General features: G+C 42.1%; 2 protein-coding genes across 2 annotated transcripts; both read left to right on the top strand.

Annotated features, from left to right (window-relative positions):
- The first annotated feature begins 595 nt into the window (after nucleotides 1–595).
- On the top strand, nucleotides 596–3,071 carry MONOS_832 (uncharacterized protein). Its single transcript, XM_067878723.1, has one exon. It carries the CDS (start codon nucleotides 597–599, stop codon nucleotides 2,637–2,639), a length of 2,043 nt encoding a protein of 680 aa, XP_067719800.1. The 5' UTR covers nucleotide 596; the 3' UTR covers nucleotides 2,640–3,071.
- Nucleotides 3,072–3,650: 579 nt separating this feature from the next.
- On the top strand, nucleotides 3,651–17,522 carry MONOS_833 (uncharacterized protein; the record flags this gene model as incomplete). The annotated part of the gene is made up of 5 exons (XM_067878734.1): nucleotides 3,651–3,678; nucleotides 3,743–3,811; nucleotides 3,863–3,929; nucleotides 3,988–4,055; nucleotides 4,119–17,522. The coding sequence occupies 5 exons, from the start codon at nucleotides 3,651–3,653 to the stop codon at nucleotides 17,300–17,302; spliced, it is 13,416 nt and encodes a 4,471-aa protein (XP_067719799.1). The 3' UTR covers nucleotides 17,303–17,522.
- Between the last annotated feature and the right edge of the window lie 81 nt (nucleotides 17,523–17,603).

Raw genomic sequence — 17,603 nt, 5'->3', positions numbered from 1 at the left:
CAAAACAATTAATAATTCTTTAAAAAACTTTCGAACAAACTTCTCCAAACTAATTCAAACGTACTACACTTTCAATGAGCTTTCTTCAAATCCTTTGAAGATTTTGATATAGCTTTTTTCATAAAAATTAGAGAAAATTAAAAATAAAAATGAAATGTTATGGTTGCTATTCTTTGAAAAATGAAATGTTAGAAATTTAGAAATATGGCTTGCACATTTTGCACTTCTCCTTCATTTTTTGCTTTTTCGAATTATTGATGAGAAGTGACTTCACTGACGTCAGTGAAGTCAATGACGCATGAAAAATCCGATTACCGCTTTCACGTCAGTCAAAATTGAATAATGGAATTTTTTTTTTTTTTTTTTTTTTTCCTTTTGACGTGGGAAAATCTGTCACGTCCGTCAAAAATCGAATAAGTTACGTCAGAAGTCACCACGTCACCCAGGGCTAAAAAAAACATGAGAAAATTGTGACTGGAACTTAAATCCGAAAGCAAAAAAGTTCGTCCCTAATTTTCTCAAGTTTGATCAAAAATATAATTTAGATATAGAAAATTGAACAAATAAATAATATATTTCTCAATAGATACAGAAGAATGAGCAGGGAAATGGATACAACGAGCTGTAAAACAGAAAGTAAAATCGAAAGACAAAAAGGAAAACAGGATCCATCAATAATGAATAAGGATGGAAAAACAAAAGCCATGATTTGGATTATAAAGAGAAAAAGCGAGCCGCCCGAACGGATGAGGCACAGTGCAATACTTGCTGATAATAACGGAGCAACATTAGCTATGCATTGGATTAAGCATATAAAGACAGAGCCACCAGAGTGGATGCGACATAGCAAATCTGTTTGTGATAAAAGATGCATAACAATGGCCATGCTCTGGATTCACTTTATTCAAACAGAACCACCAGAATGGATGAGACATGAAAATACCCTGACCAGTAAAGAGGGATGGACAATGGCCATGAAGTGGATTAAAAATATGAAGACCGAACCACCAGAGTGGATGAGACATGACATTATTCTTGGCAACAGTGATGGATTAACAATGGCTATGATATGGATTGTAAATGTGAAGACAGAGCCACCAGAGTGGATGAGACACGACATTACACTTAGCAATAGATATAAGTGGACAATGGCTATGTATTGGATTCTGTGTGTTAAAACAGAACCACCAGAATGGATGCGACACGACATTACCCTTATCGAAGAGGATGGAGAAACAATGGCAAAATTGTGGATTAATCATGTGAAGACAGAGCCACCGGAGTGGATGAGGCATGAGAATTCACTAACTGATATAGATGGAGAAACAATGGCCATGATATGGATTAAAATTATGAAGACCGAACCACCAGAGTGGATGAGGCACAACATCACACTTACCAACAATTATGGCTGGACGATGGCCATGCATTGGATTTGTGATGTCAAGACAGAACCACCAGAATGGATGAGACACGATCCCACAATTAGAGATAATGATGGAAATACTATGTCTATGTATTGGATCCAATTTGTTCAAACAGAGCCTCCAAGGTGGATGAGACACGACATTGCACTTTGGAACAATAATGGAATTACAATGGCAATGTATTGGATTCAATTTGCTCAAACAGAACCACCGGAGTGGATGAGACATAACATAACACTTAAAGACAAGAATGGTTTGACAATGTCCATGAAGTGGATTGCAAATATCAATTTAGAACCACCAGAATGGATGAGACATGACTGTGCATTTGCAGATAAGAACGGATGGACTATGGCCATCCGCTGGATTGCAAATATCAAAACCGAACCGCCAAAGTGGATGAGGCATGATCCCACAATTGGTGATAAAGATGGAAATACAATGGCTATGTATTGGATCCAATTAATTCAAACAGAACCACCAGAGTGGATGAGGCATGACACTACTCTTTCTAATGATGAATGCTGGACAATGGCTATGCTCTGGATTAAAAAAGTAAAGACAGAACCACCAGAATGGATGAGACATGATTCCGCGCTTGGCAATAAAAATGGAGCAACTTTAGCTATGCTCTGGATATATAATATCGGCACTGAACCACCTGAATGGATGAGGCATGAAAATACTCTGGGCAATATTGAGGGATTAACAATGGCTATGATATGGATTGTAAATGTGAAGACAGAGCCACCAGAGTGGATGAGACATGACCATTCATTTGCAGATAAAAGCAGATGGACGATGGCCTTATGGTGGATCTCGGAGGTCAAAACCGAACCAGCTGAATGGATGAGACACAATCTCACAATTGGTGATAAATTTGGACAAACAATGGCAATGTTTTGGATTAATCATGTGAAGACAGAGCCCCCAGAGTGGATGAGACATGAAAATACTCTGGCTGATGTCGATGGAGAAACTATGGCCATGATATGGATTAATAAAGTGAAGACAGAGCCACCAGAATGGATGAGACATAAAAATACTCTGGCAAACAAAATGGGATTGACAATGGCCTTGCTCTGGATTAAACAAATGAAAACAGATCCTCCAGAATGGATGAAACATGATCTTAATCTCGATTATTTGAGTGATATGGCAATGAATAAAAATAGATTTGTGAAGGAGAAAAATAAACATCGGAAGAGATAAATTCTGGAAATACTCTCATGAATAGGGACGGATGAACTATAACAATGGAATAGATAATGTGTGTAATGTCATTAGAACTACAATATTGATACATTATGATAAACTTTCTGACAAGAATAGAAGAACAGCGAACATTCATTTCCGACAATATGCAAAAGTTGGTTGCTTGGACGAACAGGTAATTACCATCAGTGCATAACCAACACCCTGATTCCAAATCTGCAACTGTTCAAATAACATCAACTTTCTTGTATTTCTAAAAACTTCAGAGTTAAAGAATATGAAAAATAGTAAACATAAAACAAAAGCATGCAGGAATCTCGAATGAGTTTTTATATCAATTTTTTTTGCTTGCGAAAATGTTGCAGTTTCTTCTTTTTCTTTGAAAACATATTTAAACTCAATTTTTATCTTGCATGTCTTTAAACAAAATAAAACAAGAATTTCTTTTCAAAGCATTTAACCAATTTACATCAAAACAAGGTGATTGAATGAAAATAATTAAAATATAACAAAGTGATATCGATTTAAAATTTATTTTTTGAAAAGAATTGTCTGGTAATTATTTTGTTTTTTTTCTATTTCAAAAAACAGATTACATAAGAGACAAACACCTTTTTTCATGTAATCCTGGGTTCTTCTTTCGTGGAAGCATTTGATTTACTTTTCTCAAGAAAATAATATATATATATATATATATATTTGTATCAAAATTCTTGAATTAATGAAAAAAAATACGGTTTATTTTTTGCATTCTCTGCTATCCAATAAAAATCAATCTTTCATCATCATTCAAAAAACATAGAATATTTTCAAAATTGAAATATATTCAAGAAAATGTTGCGTGGAACAAAATTCAGAAAGCTAAAAATTACATCCAATATTTGAAATCTGATCAAACTTTGTCCCTAATTTATATTATTTGACATAAAAAACTGTTTTCTGCGTCACATACTGGTTAACGCAGAAATAAAGCCGAAAAATCGGCACAAAATAAATATTAATATTTCAATGATAACAAATTCACGACTTATAAATGGTTTATTTTTTTTGAATTTGAATTTATTTAAATTTTTAATTTTTTTTGACTAATATTATTAAAGTGACAATCTCATATTTATTAAGGATACAGAAAATTATAAGAGATCCGGCTAAGCTCGAAAGTTTTCAAGGTCTTTCCTTTTAAATGAAATATTTAAACTTACATATAATTTTTACATCAGCATTTTTCAGAAAGCTACATGGTGTTCCTTTTACAGAGCAGGAAACAATATGGGAATTATTTCAAACGTTTGCTGTTAAAAAAATTAGTTTTTCATTTAATTATGAAATGACTTCAAACAATCAGAATTGGAGAGGCAATTTTTGATTTACCTCAATTAAGACGCTATCCAAATGACATTATTTTTTCTGAAAGTTTGAATTTTTATATTTTATAAGAATGTTAATAATAAAATTTGAATTTTGCGAAATTTGAAGGATTTCTTGTTTCAATCGAACAATTTAATCCCCAAATTGGTCGCCCTTTCCTTTTATCTCATAGATTTCCATTTAGCGGAAGAGGCGACAAAATCTTTCAAACGGCCATTATCTGCCAGGAGACGGGCAATATTTTGCACCATCCAATTGTAAATGGAGAAGATGAATATGGGATTGGTCTACTTGCGGATTGCAGACAAAACATTGTCAATAGTGTTTGCCTTTTAATGCATGGATGCCAAATGGCAGTCAACAATACAAGGACCAAAATTACTTCAAAGAAAAGTTATTGCAAAAAATCTGTCAAGATTCAAACGAACACATTGGATGCTGATGAAGACGAGGGTGCGATTCAAAAAAGAAGTCGAATGATTCTTGCATTGGACGGAAGTGATTCTCTTGTTTCACTGTTGCTCAATGATAAGCCAATGATGTCTTATGAAGAAAGACAAAATTTACCAGAAAGTCTATATTCTTCTGTTTATGATAAATCAACATCTGTGAATATTAAAAATGAACCTACCAATTCTTCCGACTTTTCAACTGCACAGTCTCTTCCAGTAAATCTTTCTCATCTCTCAAAACGAGCATTGGAATGTCTTTGTGGAAAATCTTTGATTGCCACATCTGATTTTTCAAAGTATCTTGATTCTCAGGTGAACCCACCATCCTGTTTGCCTGCTGCATCTTCATCTGCTTCATCAAGTTCAGATCATCGGTTCCCTTCATCCATCAAAACATTGTGCCCTATGCTCGATTCAAGTTCCTCAACAGAATATCTCTCAAATTTCTCTGTTTCATTCCAACAGCAACAAACATCAAATTCTTCTTCTTCTTCAGCTGGGCCTGTTCCATTCACTCAGTCACATGCTTCTCCGCTCTTCAAGAACCTATCCAAGCAGCAGACTCATTCATCTTCCACATCATTTCATTCCCGTTCTGTTTCATTCTCTTCTTCCTCTTCCTCTTCCTCTTCCTCTTCCTCTTCCTCTTCCACTTCCACTTCACACTCACCCCACACATCCATCTCACACTCTCCGCGTCTTCTCTCTCCGCCAAACTCCCGCCACACCACACCCACTGCCTCTCCTGCAGCCACACCTCGCCCTGGTAATAAACTTGGATCGGCTCCTCCTTCCCCTCTTCTCTCTGTGCGGAGGTTTTATTCTTCCATTCAAGCTTCTCAGAAACACAGATCATCTTCATTTTCCACTTCATCGAGCAGTTCATCCTCTTCTTTGCCAAATACCCTCATGTCTCATTTTCTGTCATTTCAGACGCCTCCACTTCATCTTCGCCTAAACAGCGATGCTCCTTCTTTGCTGCTTCCAAATCGATTTTCACTTCAGCCACTTTCGTTGCACCAAGAAGGAGCATTCCCAAGAAAGCCCAAAACTAACCATTCTTCTGCCACACACAAACAAGAAGAAGCATTCGAGAAACAAGCTCCGATGCTCTCAGACTGGCTGCAGATGTTTGTCGATGCTGCGGTGACTGCAACCGCACAGCACGCAACTTATTGCGATGTCGAAGGTTGGGAGCCTTTTTTTGCACTGCTGGCAGAAAAGAAAGCAGATCGGCTGGACGCAAAAGAGATGAAGAATGCAAAAAAGAGACTGAGAAACGAATCAAATAGAAATCTGAAAATGCATGCAAAGTTTGAACTGTGCAGTGATTATAGCGAGCAAGAGAATGAAAATGCTGCTAACCTTCGTAATTCATTAACAATGAGTGATTCAAAAGTTGGAGAATGCTCCAGCGAAAAGCAAGCACTGAAGACACAACAAAATCAGTCATCAGAATCATCATCAATACAACTACCTGTTCCGTTGGATGTATCAGCAACTCCTCAGCAACAGAAACGCAATGAAAATGCTACTGAAGATTTAAGTTCTGCTTCTCTTCTACCACGCAAAAAAGAAAAGACGATATCGTTTTCCACTCCTCAAATCCATCCAAAAGAAGACGATGAAGAAGAAAACAGTAAAACAATTGGAACAAAAACGGATAAGAACAAAGATCACATCGTTGACAGCATTGCACATGCAAACGCAATCACAGCAGGAAATGACGATTCCAACAAAACTGCTTCAGAAGAAGAAACAGAATCTATCATTCATTTGAATGACAACGGAGAGAGGGAAATAGACTTGTCTCTTGCCCCTCCGATTCCCCAGTCAATGAAGAATCCATTCAACAACAGCAACAAAACTAAAGATGAGTCACACATTGCGGATTCTGATCGGCCATCTCCTTCTTCTTCCTCGCACATTCACAATGAGAGAAAAGAACAAAAATCTACTCAACAAACATCAAACACTGCAAGCAATCAAAAACCACAGACCCATTCATTCCACAGCATTCGAGAAACACCCAGATTCCGGCTGATGTATGTGATAACACCGTCTGCATTCAACGTGTCTTCTGCTGTGCACAATGCCATGCTGACACACACAGATTGGCAGCGTGTTCTGACTGATGAGACACGACACTCATCTCAAATCACTCTGCAGCCACAGAATATCTCTCAGACACAGCTCATGCAGCAGCCCCAAACACCTTCACAGGCAATGCTATCACACAATCAAAACATAAACAATCAACTTTTCAATGCTTGGCAGTCATCTCCACCATCTGCACCAACCACACCATCATATTCATCTCCACAGCAGCTTGCTTCTCCTTCTCGTCTCTTTTTCGCTGCCTCCACTTCACCTTCTTCTTCTCATCAGCCTCCAAATTCTGCTGCTTTGTCATCACCTCGCAACTTCTTCGGCAACAGGAATGCGATGATCGGCTCTTCATTTCTGAATGCATCGCTTCATCTGATCCCGCCTTCCACTCCACAACAGCCCCGTCTGTCATTTTTCCCTTCTTTCGCCTCGCAAAATCTGTCACCGCAACTGCCACCACCACCTCCTCAGTCACAACAGTCAATTCCACAGCAACACTCGCAGGCATCTGATCAGTCGCTGTTTGTGATGAACAACCAGAATGCAGACACAGCCTCTCAACAGTCGAATGGCTCTGCTGTTGCAGCAGCTGGACAGCAGTCAGCACAACACCACGTCCGCTTTGCCCCAACTCCTCAGCAATCTTCCTCTCAAAACTCACCAAAATTCCAGTTTATTCCACTTCCTATGCACACAGCACAGCAATCGCCGTACCAAAGTTCGCAACTTTCTCAGTCCAATTCTCGCCCAAACGTTGGATACAGACAGCTGCCAACACTTCATCCGCACAACCTTACCTCGTCTTCTGTGTCTGGCGCGTCTGTCCACTCCAGCGACGAAAGCTCAGAAGCCAGCTCCTTCTCATCCACAGACACATGTGTCATTGACCACACTGACTCCCCTCTCTTTGCAGAAGTCAAAGGAGACGGCTTTTCATCGCACTCACCACAACAGATGCCCCCATCTCCTGCCAGCAACAAGATGTTCAGCCAGGTGCCCTTCTCAGAAATACCGCCGCTATCTCAGGAGGCGATGATGTTTATTGCCTCTCAGAATTCACAGGTATCTGGAAATGCTTTATTACCACCTCCATTGAAAGAGGAACAGCAACAAAATGCATCATCGCCAACTCAGTCAGCATCGCCTAAGGGCAAGTCAAATGCAAATTCTGAGAAGTTTCCAACGGATTCTCCTTCTCTTCTCGATCATTCTCCGCCACCTCAGTCGTGTGACAACAGCACCAACAATCCCAATCTGCTTGAGACACACAATTTATTTTGTGAGTCTAAACTGAGTCCTTCCTCGTCAACTGAGCTGTTTGTAGCAGCTGTGTCGCAGTCAGTGTCACCCAGATTAGGGCGACGATCGCCTCTGAGTGTACGACTGCCAAAGGGGTTTGCTGCAGCAGATGGAGGAGAAAGCGGTAAAGAGGAGGAGATGATTCTGACTGAAGTGGATGAGAAGGACGAGATGACGATGACTGAGCGATTGAAAGCTGGTAAGACTTCGAGAGAGACGATTGAAAAGGCAAAAGAACAGAATGATGGAGATGAGAGTAGCAAAGAACAGGGAGAGCTAAATGGGAAGGGTGAAATAAAGAAAGCAAAGGATGAAGAGCAAAAGACAGAGAATGAACAAATTAAAGAAACAAGGAAAGATGAAGCAGAATCATTTGATGATGGAGAACATGAAAATGGATGCGAAAAGGAGGAAAAATCGAATTCTGAAGAACAGAATTCACAAAAAATAAGAGTGTCAAAAGAGGAGAAAATCGAAGATTTTGCAGAACCAAAATCGAAAACTCAAATCAAAAAGCCAAAAGTGAATATTCCAAAACTCAAAATCTTCAAAGAAGAAGATTCAGCTCAATCTGCAAATGCCAAGGAGAATGATAAAGAGAACAAAGGAACACACTCATCTGCAAATCTCACCATTTCCAGTAAATTGAATGAAAAATCAAACGAAACCAACTCTGAGACTGCCAACAGTTCAGCCAATCAGACAACAAAAGACATCAAAAGCACTCCAAAGGCCAGCGATAAAGCAGATCGCCACCCTTCTGCTCTGTCTATCAACATCTATCCGCGTGCTTCTGTGAAGTCTGCTCAGCGTTTGCTTCCTCTCACCCCGTCGATGATTCAGATGGCGCAGCAGCGGCAGTCGTCTGCATCGTTCATGACGGCTCTTGTGCCACTTGCACACAACGCTTCCTCACCTTCTCATTTGTCTGCCTCGTCTGCAACTAATTTGTTTGCAGCAAGCAAAGCAACTGAAGGCGCATCATCATCTTCTTCTTCATCTTCCATGTCTCTTGCAAAGGCTAAATTGAACCAGAGAAAAGCGCGTCGTGCCTCGCTGAAGCAAACTGCATTCTGCTTTCCTTTCATCAACGGAATTCGATTCGAGAAGAAGTTCTTTTCGTCTCTTCAGCAAGTCCACCTGCAGGCACAGTCAACGATAATCTCAGCACGAAATACACTAAAACCGGGTGGCTCAACACCAACACTCACTAAACAGCCATATAATGCAATGCAGTCACATCCTGCTTTGAACAATTCCTTTGCTATCGGCTCAAATTCTCCAAGAATCACTTCTTTGAGCGAGCAGCCATCGCCACTTCTGAAAAAGAGGTTGGACGGACCTCTTCACTTCTCTCCAAAGCTTCTGCCATCCAAGCACCTCCGCTCTGTCACACCTGATCAGCCACGCTCATCCCATTTCGCATCAAAGACAGACAAAACACTCACATCTGCACCATCCACGCCAAGATTTGAGGCTGCCAACAGTCCTCGTGTCTCAGGTGAGCACTCGGAAATGACAGACAATTCAGCAAAGAAGATGTCAAATGACATTCGCTCTTCTTTACAAGCCTTGCCTTCCTTCTTCTTTTCAGTCATCAGTCGCTTTTTCCTTCTGCGTGTGCTGCGCCCTTTGTGCTTGAATGGAAGTTTGGAGTCATATCGCCTTTTTCTCTCGTTCTGCGATGGATTGCTCTGCATTGACCCACCGCACTCGATGATCCACCCGCCGCTTATGAGAGGAATGAAGCAGTGGATGACACTGAAAAAGCAGCAGAACAAAGAAATGGAGCACATCAGACAGGAGAAAAGGGAGAAGAGGGAGCAGAGAAGGAGGAAGAGAAGAAGAGCTATGAAAGAGTTGTTTAAGGAAGATGATTTCTCTTCTGACTCATCTTGTCACTCTTCGTCGTCTTCTTTTTCGTTTCTTGTTTCTTCTTCTTCTTCTTCAGATGAATTGACTGAGGATGCAGAAGAAGATATCATCAAGTACACATCCCTAGCATCTAAACAGTCACAGCCACAATTTGAAAATAACAACAAATCCAAAGTGTCAGCACATCCAATCTTATCTCCTTCAGAAGACAAGCAGATCAACACGAAGGAAACACAATGCGCATCAACCCGGTCACCTTCTCTCAACTCAGCTGTTTCTGCTTCTGCTGCCTCTTCTCGAGCAGAGCTGCGAGCATCCGGTTCATCCAAAACAGACGTGCAGTTTTCTCCTCGCCGCCATTTGACTCGCTCTGAGCGTGACATCCTCACTCATCCCTTTCCTTTGTCGAATGCTTCTTATGGCTCAGGCTTGGCTGCTGTGCTGCTCTCGTTTGTTGTCCCTGAAAAAGCTGATATTTTGATGGAACTGAAACCGGCAGACTATCTTTTCACAGACGAGGAAGAGTGGGGAAGAGCATGTGACATTATTGAGAAGTCGAAGGGGCATCATCAGACAATGAAGGATATGCTGTCTATTTTGGCATATGGGAAGAGCCATGTTGAATGGATCAGAAAGATGCTCAAAGGAGAAGGAAGCGATGCTTCGTCTGCTAATCAACAGGGAAATGAACAGAAAAGCAAGCAAAACGAAGGAAATAACAAGGATGAGGCAATACGTCACGTCAAACAGTCAATAAAACGCTACAAAAAACATGTTCATGCATTCGATGAGTTTATCAGTCATCTTCCACTGAGCTTTCTTTGCGAGGTGTTTCCGACTCTTCTGCCAAACCTTCCTGTTCATGTTGCTTCTTCTCCTTTGCACTCCATTCCACTCGCTTCTCCGCTGTCTATTTCTCCGTCGGCCATTCAAATACTTCATCCATTCTTAACTCTGATGAAGCAGACTCTTTCAACTATCGTCCCAACAACCATCAAATCCTGGCTTTTCCCTCCAGTTCCTGCCAAAAAGACTGGAAATCCCTCCTCCGCTCTCTCCCCATCTCCCTCTCCTTCTTCCTCTGCCTCTTCTCTTTTCTATCTCTTCTCGTTTCTGCGTGATGCGATGTGGGTGTGTGACTCGCTGGGATCTCTTTCTGCAACACCTGCCATCACACAGGCGCCGATGCTCCAGCAGCAAATAAAGGAAATAGAAAAGATCATTCTTCATGTGGCACTTGTTGCACATCTCTTCAACACCGAACACTTTTTCTGGGACACGCTCCAGGCATATTCCACTTGCTATGCAAAAATGAAAGTCGAAGGTGAACAAAAAGCAATTTCAAAAAAGAATGAGAAGAACGCTTCTTCTTCTTCTTCTGCTTCTGCTTTGCTTCAAATGAAAAATGGAATAGCTTCTCAGCAGAATACTCCAACTTCTTCTTCCTCTGCTCAACGAACGGCTTCTCATCCAAGACACAACTCTATTTCAGCCTCTCCTTCTTCTTCTTCCTCTTCCTCCTCTTCCTCTTCATCAACATCTACACCGCTTTCCACTCGTTCTGACACATCGTATGCATCTTCTGTTCTTTCTCCTCGCCAATTCGTCTCTTCTCAACAGTCACCACATCCATCCACCCTTCAGCCACAATCACAGACTCAGTCACAATCACACTCGCATCATCTGATGTCATATCAGCAGCAACACCAGAAACAGTCGCCTTTGTCTTCCAATCATTCTTCCTTGTCTGCTTCTGTTTCTGCTTCTCCTCTCAACACTCCGAATAGACCTCAACTTCAGCAGCAACAACAGCAACAACATTCAAAACTATCTCCAAGTTCTGTTGCTACACCTTCCAAGCCGGTTGACTCTGCCAAATCAAACTTGTCACAGAATCAACAGTCGTCAAACCTTGCTGCTGACTCTCTGCCACCTTCGCCTTTCGTTCTGACTTCGATGCCATTTCGTCCGTCTGCTGCTGCATTTGAATTGGGCAACTCTCTTATCATTCCTCTACTCACTCCAAAAGCACCTCCATTTTCCTCTCTTTCTGTGTTCAACGCTGTTTCTGCCTCTTCTGCCAGCAATGCTGCACCTTCCACATCCATTTCTCAGCTCAGCCAGCAATCTCCTACAGCCTCGCCATCCGCTACAGCCCAACCTGACCTCCTCACCACAGCTGCTACTGCTGTTTCTGTGTCGTCTCCACCGTTTTGGTCACTGTTTTTGTGTGAAAGCGTAATTGGAATGATTATCACTACATACCTCCGCATTTTAGCTGGATGGGGATCACTTCAGGAAAATGAATGGAGAGGCAGCGGTGATGAAGATTATGAAGAAGACAATGCAGAACAAGAAATTGGTGCTTTGACAACTCAAACATCAAAGAAAAATAGAAGTCAAAAAGAGAAACGAAATAAAGACAAAGGCAATAAATCAAAGAATGGAACTTGCAACAACAGTTCAGGATGCAAAAGCCGAGAAAAAGTTGTTCCCCACCATTTGTTGTCTTTTCGTTTCACTCCATATGGCCCCTGGCTATGCGAACAGCCACCCAACTTGCCTTGTGTTCAGCACAACAAAATTGAGTATTGCAAATCACCACTTTCTTCATGTACAAATTTAGATGAAAAGGGAAAAAATTCCAATTCAGATGAAGGCAGCTCTGGTTGCGAGTCATCATTTTGTGAAGATGAGCTTCATGAATCTCACTTTGTCACAATGATGACTCCTCTCACTGAACAGAAAGAAGCAAATTCTGTTTTGTCTTCTGCAGTTGCTCTTAACAAATGGAACTCAGCTATTTCCTATCTTGTTTCTGTGTCTCCCCATCCATTTTCAAAGGATGCAAAAGCAAAATTCTCAAAGCAAACTTCAACTTCAGCAACAAAATCATCTTCATCATCTTCCTCTTCCTCTTCCTCTTCAACATCTTTTCCTCAATTTACTTCTGTGAACTTCTTTGGAGCCGTGCAAATTGCACTGGACATAAGGTATTTTCTTCTGCTGTGCACACGTATCTGCAATGTGCAAGTGCGCGCTCTTCTCAACTCATCACGCTCTCTCCGCATCCCTGTGCTTCTCCAGTCTCTTCAGAGGGTGCTGATGGTGGCAAGCGGATACCCAGACACTGCTGACTGGGGATGCTATGCCAGACGTCGCCTTCTCATCCACAGGCAGAGAGAGTACAGACTGAGGACACTCGGCACAGACACAAAGGCTCCGACATCTTCACCATGGTTTGCGGTAATGAAGCTGTCGAAGGCTGTCAGACTGGTGCCAACATGGAAGATGCCAAAGGAAGAGAAAACAAAATTAGCAGTTGAACCTATTGACACTGCTTCTGAGGCAAAGATGACGAAGAATGAAGCGGAGGAAGCAATTCTGCTGTTTCCATACAAGCCATCTTACGTGACACCGCTAACATCACTCGAACTTCAATCGTCCATTCCATCACGCTCACATCAGTCATCAGCATTGCCTTTTGACTGGAATTCCATTCACTCTTCTTTATACCCTGTCTCTTCTGAACAACTTCCATCTCGTGACCTGTTGCCGCAACAGCAAATGCTTATTGAAGCAAAGAAAGAAGCCAGGCGATTCAAACGAAGTCAGCTCCACCAGAGGCGAATGCGAAGGAGTGGAAAGCCACGCAGTTTCAGTGATATCAATGCGGAATATGCACAGGGAAAAGGTAATTTCGAGTCTTCAGACGCTCTCAGGCGCCAGATACACTCACTGCCGGCAACGCCAACAGATCCATCAACAGATCTTCTTTCTTTGTCCAATCAGTCCAGAACACCTGTGCTTGCAGTCAGGGAACGGCCTTCCGCTTCCTTTTTGATGCTTCCCTCTTCTCCTTCCTCTTCCTCCTCTTCATCTTCCACTGGTCAACTCACTCTTTCTCCTGCACTTCAGCAGTCTCCTTCCTCTGTCACTTCCATTAGCGCTCTTTCGCCTCATCGTGGCTCATCTGGCAATTTGGCTCCCTCTTCGCTGAATCCTCCAACTCCATTTCTTGGCATCGCATGTGAAACGCCAAGCGATTTTCGGAGGTGGAGGCATCGCGAGCCTTCCTTTTCAGACATTCATACAGAAACATACAGTGATGGGCAGAATGCAGCTGACTTTGATCCGTTTTCTGTGGCTGCGTCGCCTCCAATGAACCCTTCTATGAGGAGACCGTCTCAATGGCAGAACGAGAAAAGGAGGTTAACGGACACTTCTTTCGGACAAATACGAACAAGTTGGAACAATGCTGATGTTGCCGTCTTTCCGCAGAGCAAAAGCAGCAAAGTAGCAGGCAATCCAGCTCCTCTTGTGATAGACAACAGGCAGAAGCGCAGTACTTCTTCAACATCTTTGCTCTTCCAGTCACACGAGACACCGCACACAGCCTCAGATCAGCTGAGCTATCAGAGCGATGGACGGTCAAGGAAATCAGGGAGTGAAAACAGATCGCTCACTCTTCCTTATCTTGAAGCCGATGCATCTTCTCAAAAATGCTCTGGAACTCGAAGAGCAACATTCGGAGGCACAGCAAATGTTCCAGCAACACCTGCTCGTTTGGTTCCATTATTTGATGAAGACAGTATCTTTCCACCTCCAATTCCTCGCTCATTATCCAGAAATCAAATGTTATCGCACAACCTCAGTTCACGAGTCCTTCCTCAACTTCAAAATTCACCAATATCACAAAATGTCCAGCGTTCGTTTTCATCTGCGTCGAAGTTCTCTTCACACTCCAAATTGCAACTGTCCCTCCTCCGCCCACAATCAGCCCAGCACATTACTCCATCAATGCAAAATGGACAGGATATGTGGAGGAACGAACAACAAATGGGACAGCAATTGCTGGAGCTGCCTGCACAGCATGATCCCATAACGGATACTATCTCGCGCTCAATGAATGGGCTTCTTGCACCTCTTCCACAGACTGCATGCGTTGCATTGCCTCTTGTTGTTCTGCAGTCACCAAATCAGGGTGATCTCACAGAAGGGGCTGGAATGGATCCAAGAAGCACTCTTCTTCCAAGCGGCACAAGTCCTCGCTTTCGCGATGCATTGGGTGAAATGAGTGGAGCAGCAGAAGCAGAACAGTTCGGAAAGATGAGCCAACAGCAATGGCAGAGGCCAATGTCTGCCTGCAGTATTGTTGAGGGAGCGTTGGATATGCCCATGGAGCAGAATGACGAGTGGGTCGAAGAGATTGATGATAACGACAGTGAATCAAATGGCGCAACAAGTTTTCAAGGAGGAGTGGCAGATGATCGCGTTTCGCTGTTTGGTGTTGGACGAGAAAGCGTCATGGGAAGAAAGAGCGTAATGAGGAACAGTGCAATGCGTCAGAGCCGAATGCGAGCATTCTCAAGAATGAGCATTGCCAGCCAGAGGAATATGCGATCGATGTCTCGCCAGTCTGAGCTCATGCAAAACTTTGTGGGGCGCTCACTGGTGCGTACAAACACACAACACACGGATGATTCAGATGGAATGTACTTTGATGTGGCTACTGAGGCAAAAGTGAAAAAACCTCTTGAAAGAGCAGGATCAACACTGATGCTTGCAAGGAATCCCAATTCGAAGGGAAATGAAGGCAACGCAGAAAGAGTGAACGTAGCGGCCATCATGAATGACTTTTCGAGTGATGAACACTCGGCAGACGAAGGACGCGCAACTGCACGGTGCGGAAAATCAAGCAAAGAAGCACTTGCAAAAGTTGTCACACAAAAAGAGATGTTTGAAAGAAAAAGCAACAACAGCAGCAATGACAGAAGCATAAGCCAACTTCATGAACATCGCCATCATCACCCTCACCGCATTCATCACAAGCACCACCACAATCATCATCGTCGTCATCGCAGTTACGCAGGAAGCCATCATGAAAGGCATCACAGCGCATCTGGAACATCTGCATTTCTATCGCGTGATCTGGGCTCTGAGCGAAAAACTCCTCGTAGCTATGTGTCCTGCTCTACGCATGATTCTCATATGGCTTCGCTTTCACCTCCAGTTGCTTCTCTTACTCCTCAGCAAGGAGCAGGCGCAACTCCGCTAACACGCTTATCTGAACAGGATGCTCAGCAACTCCTCTCGCCAAGTTTGAGTTCAACTACAGCGTCACACGAAACGGGTCATGATAAAAATCATTCAGGAAAAGAAGGAGAAGGTGCATGTGATTGCGGGAACGAAGAAAGAGGCGAAGGATGGGGGAAAGCAAAACACACTTTGTTACCAATGGATGAGCTGCTTGATGAGATTGGTACAGGATCAAATAAAACAAAGTTGCAACCACCTCAATTGCCTGCTGATCTCAGTGAGTTTGTCCATAAGACACCAACTTTGTCTGCAAATGTGGATATGGGCAATCGAAGTGAAACAACTTCGACAGAGAAGGAAAAACTGAACACTCAAATCCCTCATCAGAATCTTGATTCTGATCGAGCACCTCAACCACTCCAAGAGATGATTGAAGAATTGAAACCTTCGTTTAATGAATTGCCAAGCGAAGATGAAAGTTTTTCTCGTCCACCTTCATCCTCTTCTGCAACTAAACTTCAGCTTTCACCATGTCCTTCATCGAATTCGCCAACAATTACCTCCATCAATCCGCAAAATGATAGTCAAACAAACCTGGCAGGTCATACAGCTAGCCCATCAAATCAATCCCAGAAAAAAGTGTCATCGTCAATCTGCTTTCCTTCCAAGCGGCAGCTTCCTTCTTCTCCACTCAGTTTGTCATCTCATCTTGATGCAACAACCGAATCCCCTTTGACTTCTGCACATGATACAGCAGGCAAACATCGCAGGAGACATTCATCTCTGACATCATCGTCTCTATCACATTCAGAAGAAAGATCAGCTTCTGATGAAGATGCCACAAAGAAAATGAATGCTCACGGAGTTCAAAGCAAACAATGGAAAGCAGATGACACATCACAACAGCGAAGAGGAAGTGATAAGTCAGCTGTGCACAGACCGAGTGAACTGAGAAGGAATTATCAGAGAAAACAGATTGAATATACATCAGATGATGAAGAGTCAAGCGGTTTAAGCTCATCAAATTCAATTTCAGTCACTTCTTCTTCTTCTTCTTCTTCTTTGTTTTCTTCTGCAACTGGAGGTGATAGCGCTGGCACTCTTTATTTTGGAGATATCTCTGCATCTGCATTCGATTCCGAAGAACTTTCCTCATATTCATCTTCTTATCCTTCTGAAAGCTCTTCAAAGATTGCAAATTCACAACAGAAGAAAAAACAGTCAAACAATAAAACAGTAGCCGCGAGAAAATATCCTTCCTACGACAAAGGTTCACAAAACACTGGCAAACAAAAAGATATTATGAAGAAGAAAAAGAAATCGATAGGACCATTTTCTTGCTGTTTTTCTGCCAAAGGAGAGACATCAAGTGAGGAAACAGATGAAAAAACAAACATCTCCTGCAACAGCAGAAAAGGAAAGAAAAGAAACCCGAAGCAACTTGAGCGGCTGAAGTGTGCTGAATGGCTTTTCTGTGAGATAGAACGTCTTTGGTGGCTTTGCGAGATTGTTCAATGATCGTCTATAATGCGCTTTGGCATTATTGATTGCTTATCTTTTTTCACTATTGATAGCAAAAGACACTTTTGTTTTATGTTTGAATGCATCTTTTTATAAGATTCGGATTCAGTTTGGTTTTTTTGTTTTGGTTACAATTTGTCAGCATTATTTTTCATATCACGTGTGAAGTCTTTTTTTCATATATTGTACTTCAATATGTATGTAGTAATCTAAAAGATGCTTTTATTATATATATCAATTTCTAAAAATGTTGACTCATTGGAGCGTCTCAAAGAAAAGTGTCTGCTTCAGTTTTATC

Source organism: Monocercomonoides exilis, assembly GCF_001643675.1.
Source record: "Monocercomonoides exilis strain PA203 chromosome Unknown scaffold59-495361, whole genome shotgun sequence".
In the NCBI taxonomy this organism is placed as follows: Eukaryota; Preaxostyla; order Oxymonadida; family Polymastigidae; genus Monocercomonoides; species Monocercomonoides exilis.
The sequence above is the reverse complement of the archived record's forward strand: the minus strand, read 5'-3'. Positions and strand labels throughout refer to the sequence as shown.

Excerpts from the sequence above, each read along its gene's own strand:
- MONOS_832 (XM_067878723.1), top strand. The coding sequence starts at position 597 with ATGAGCAGGGAAATGGATACAACGAGCTGTAAAACAGAAAGTAAAATC.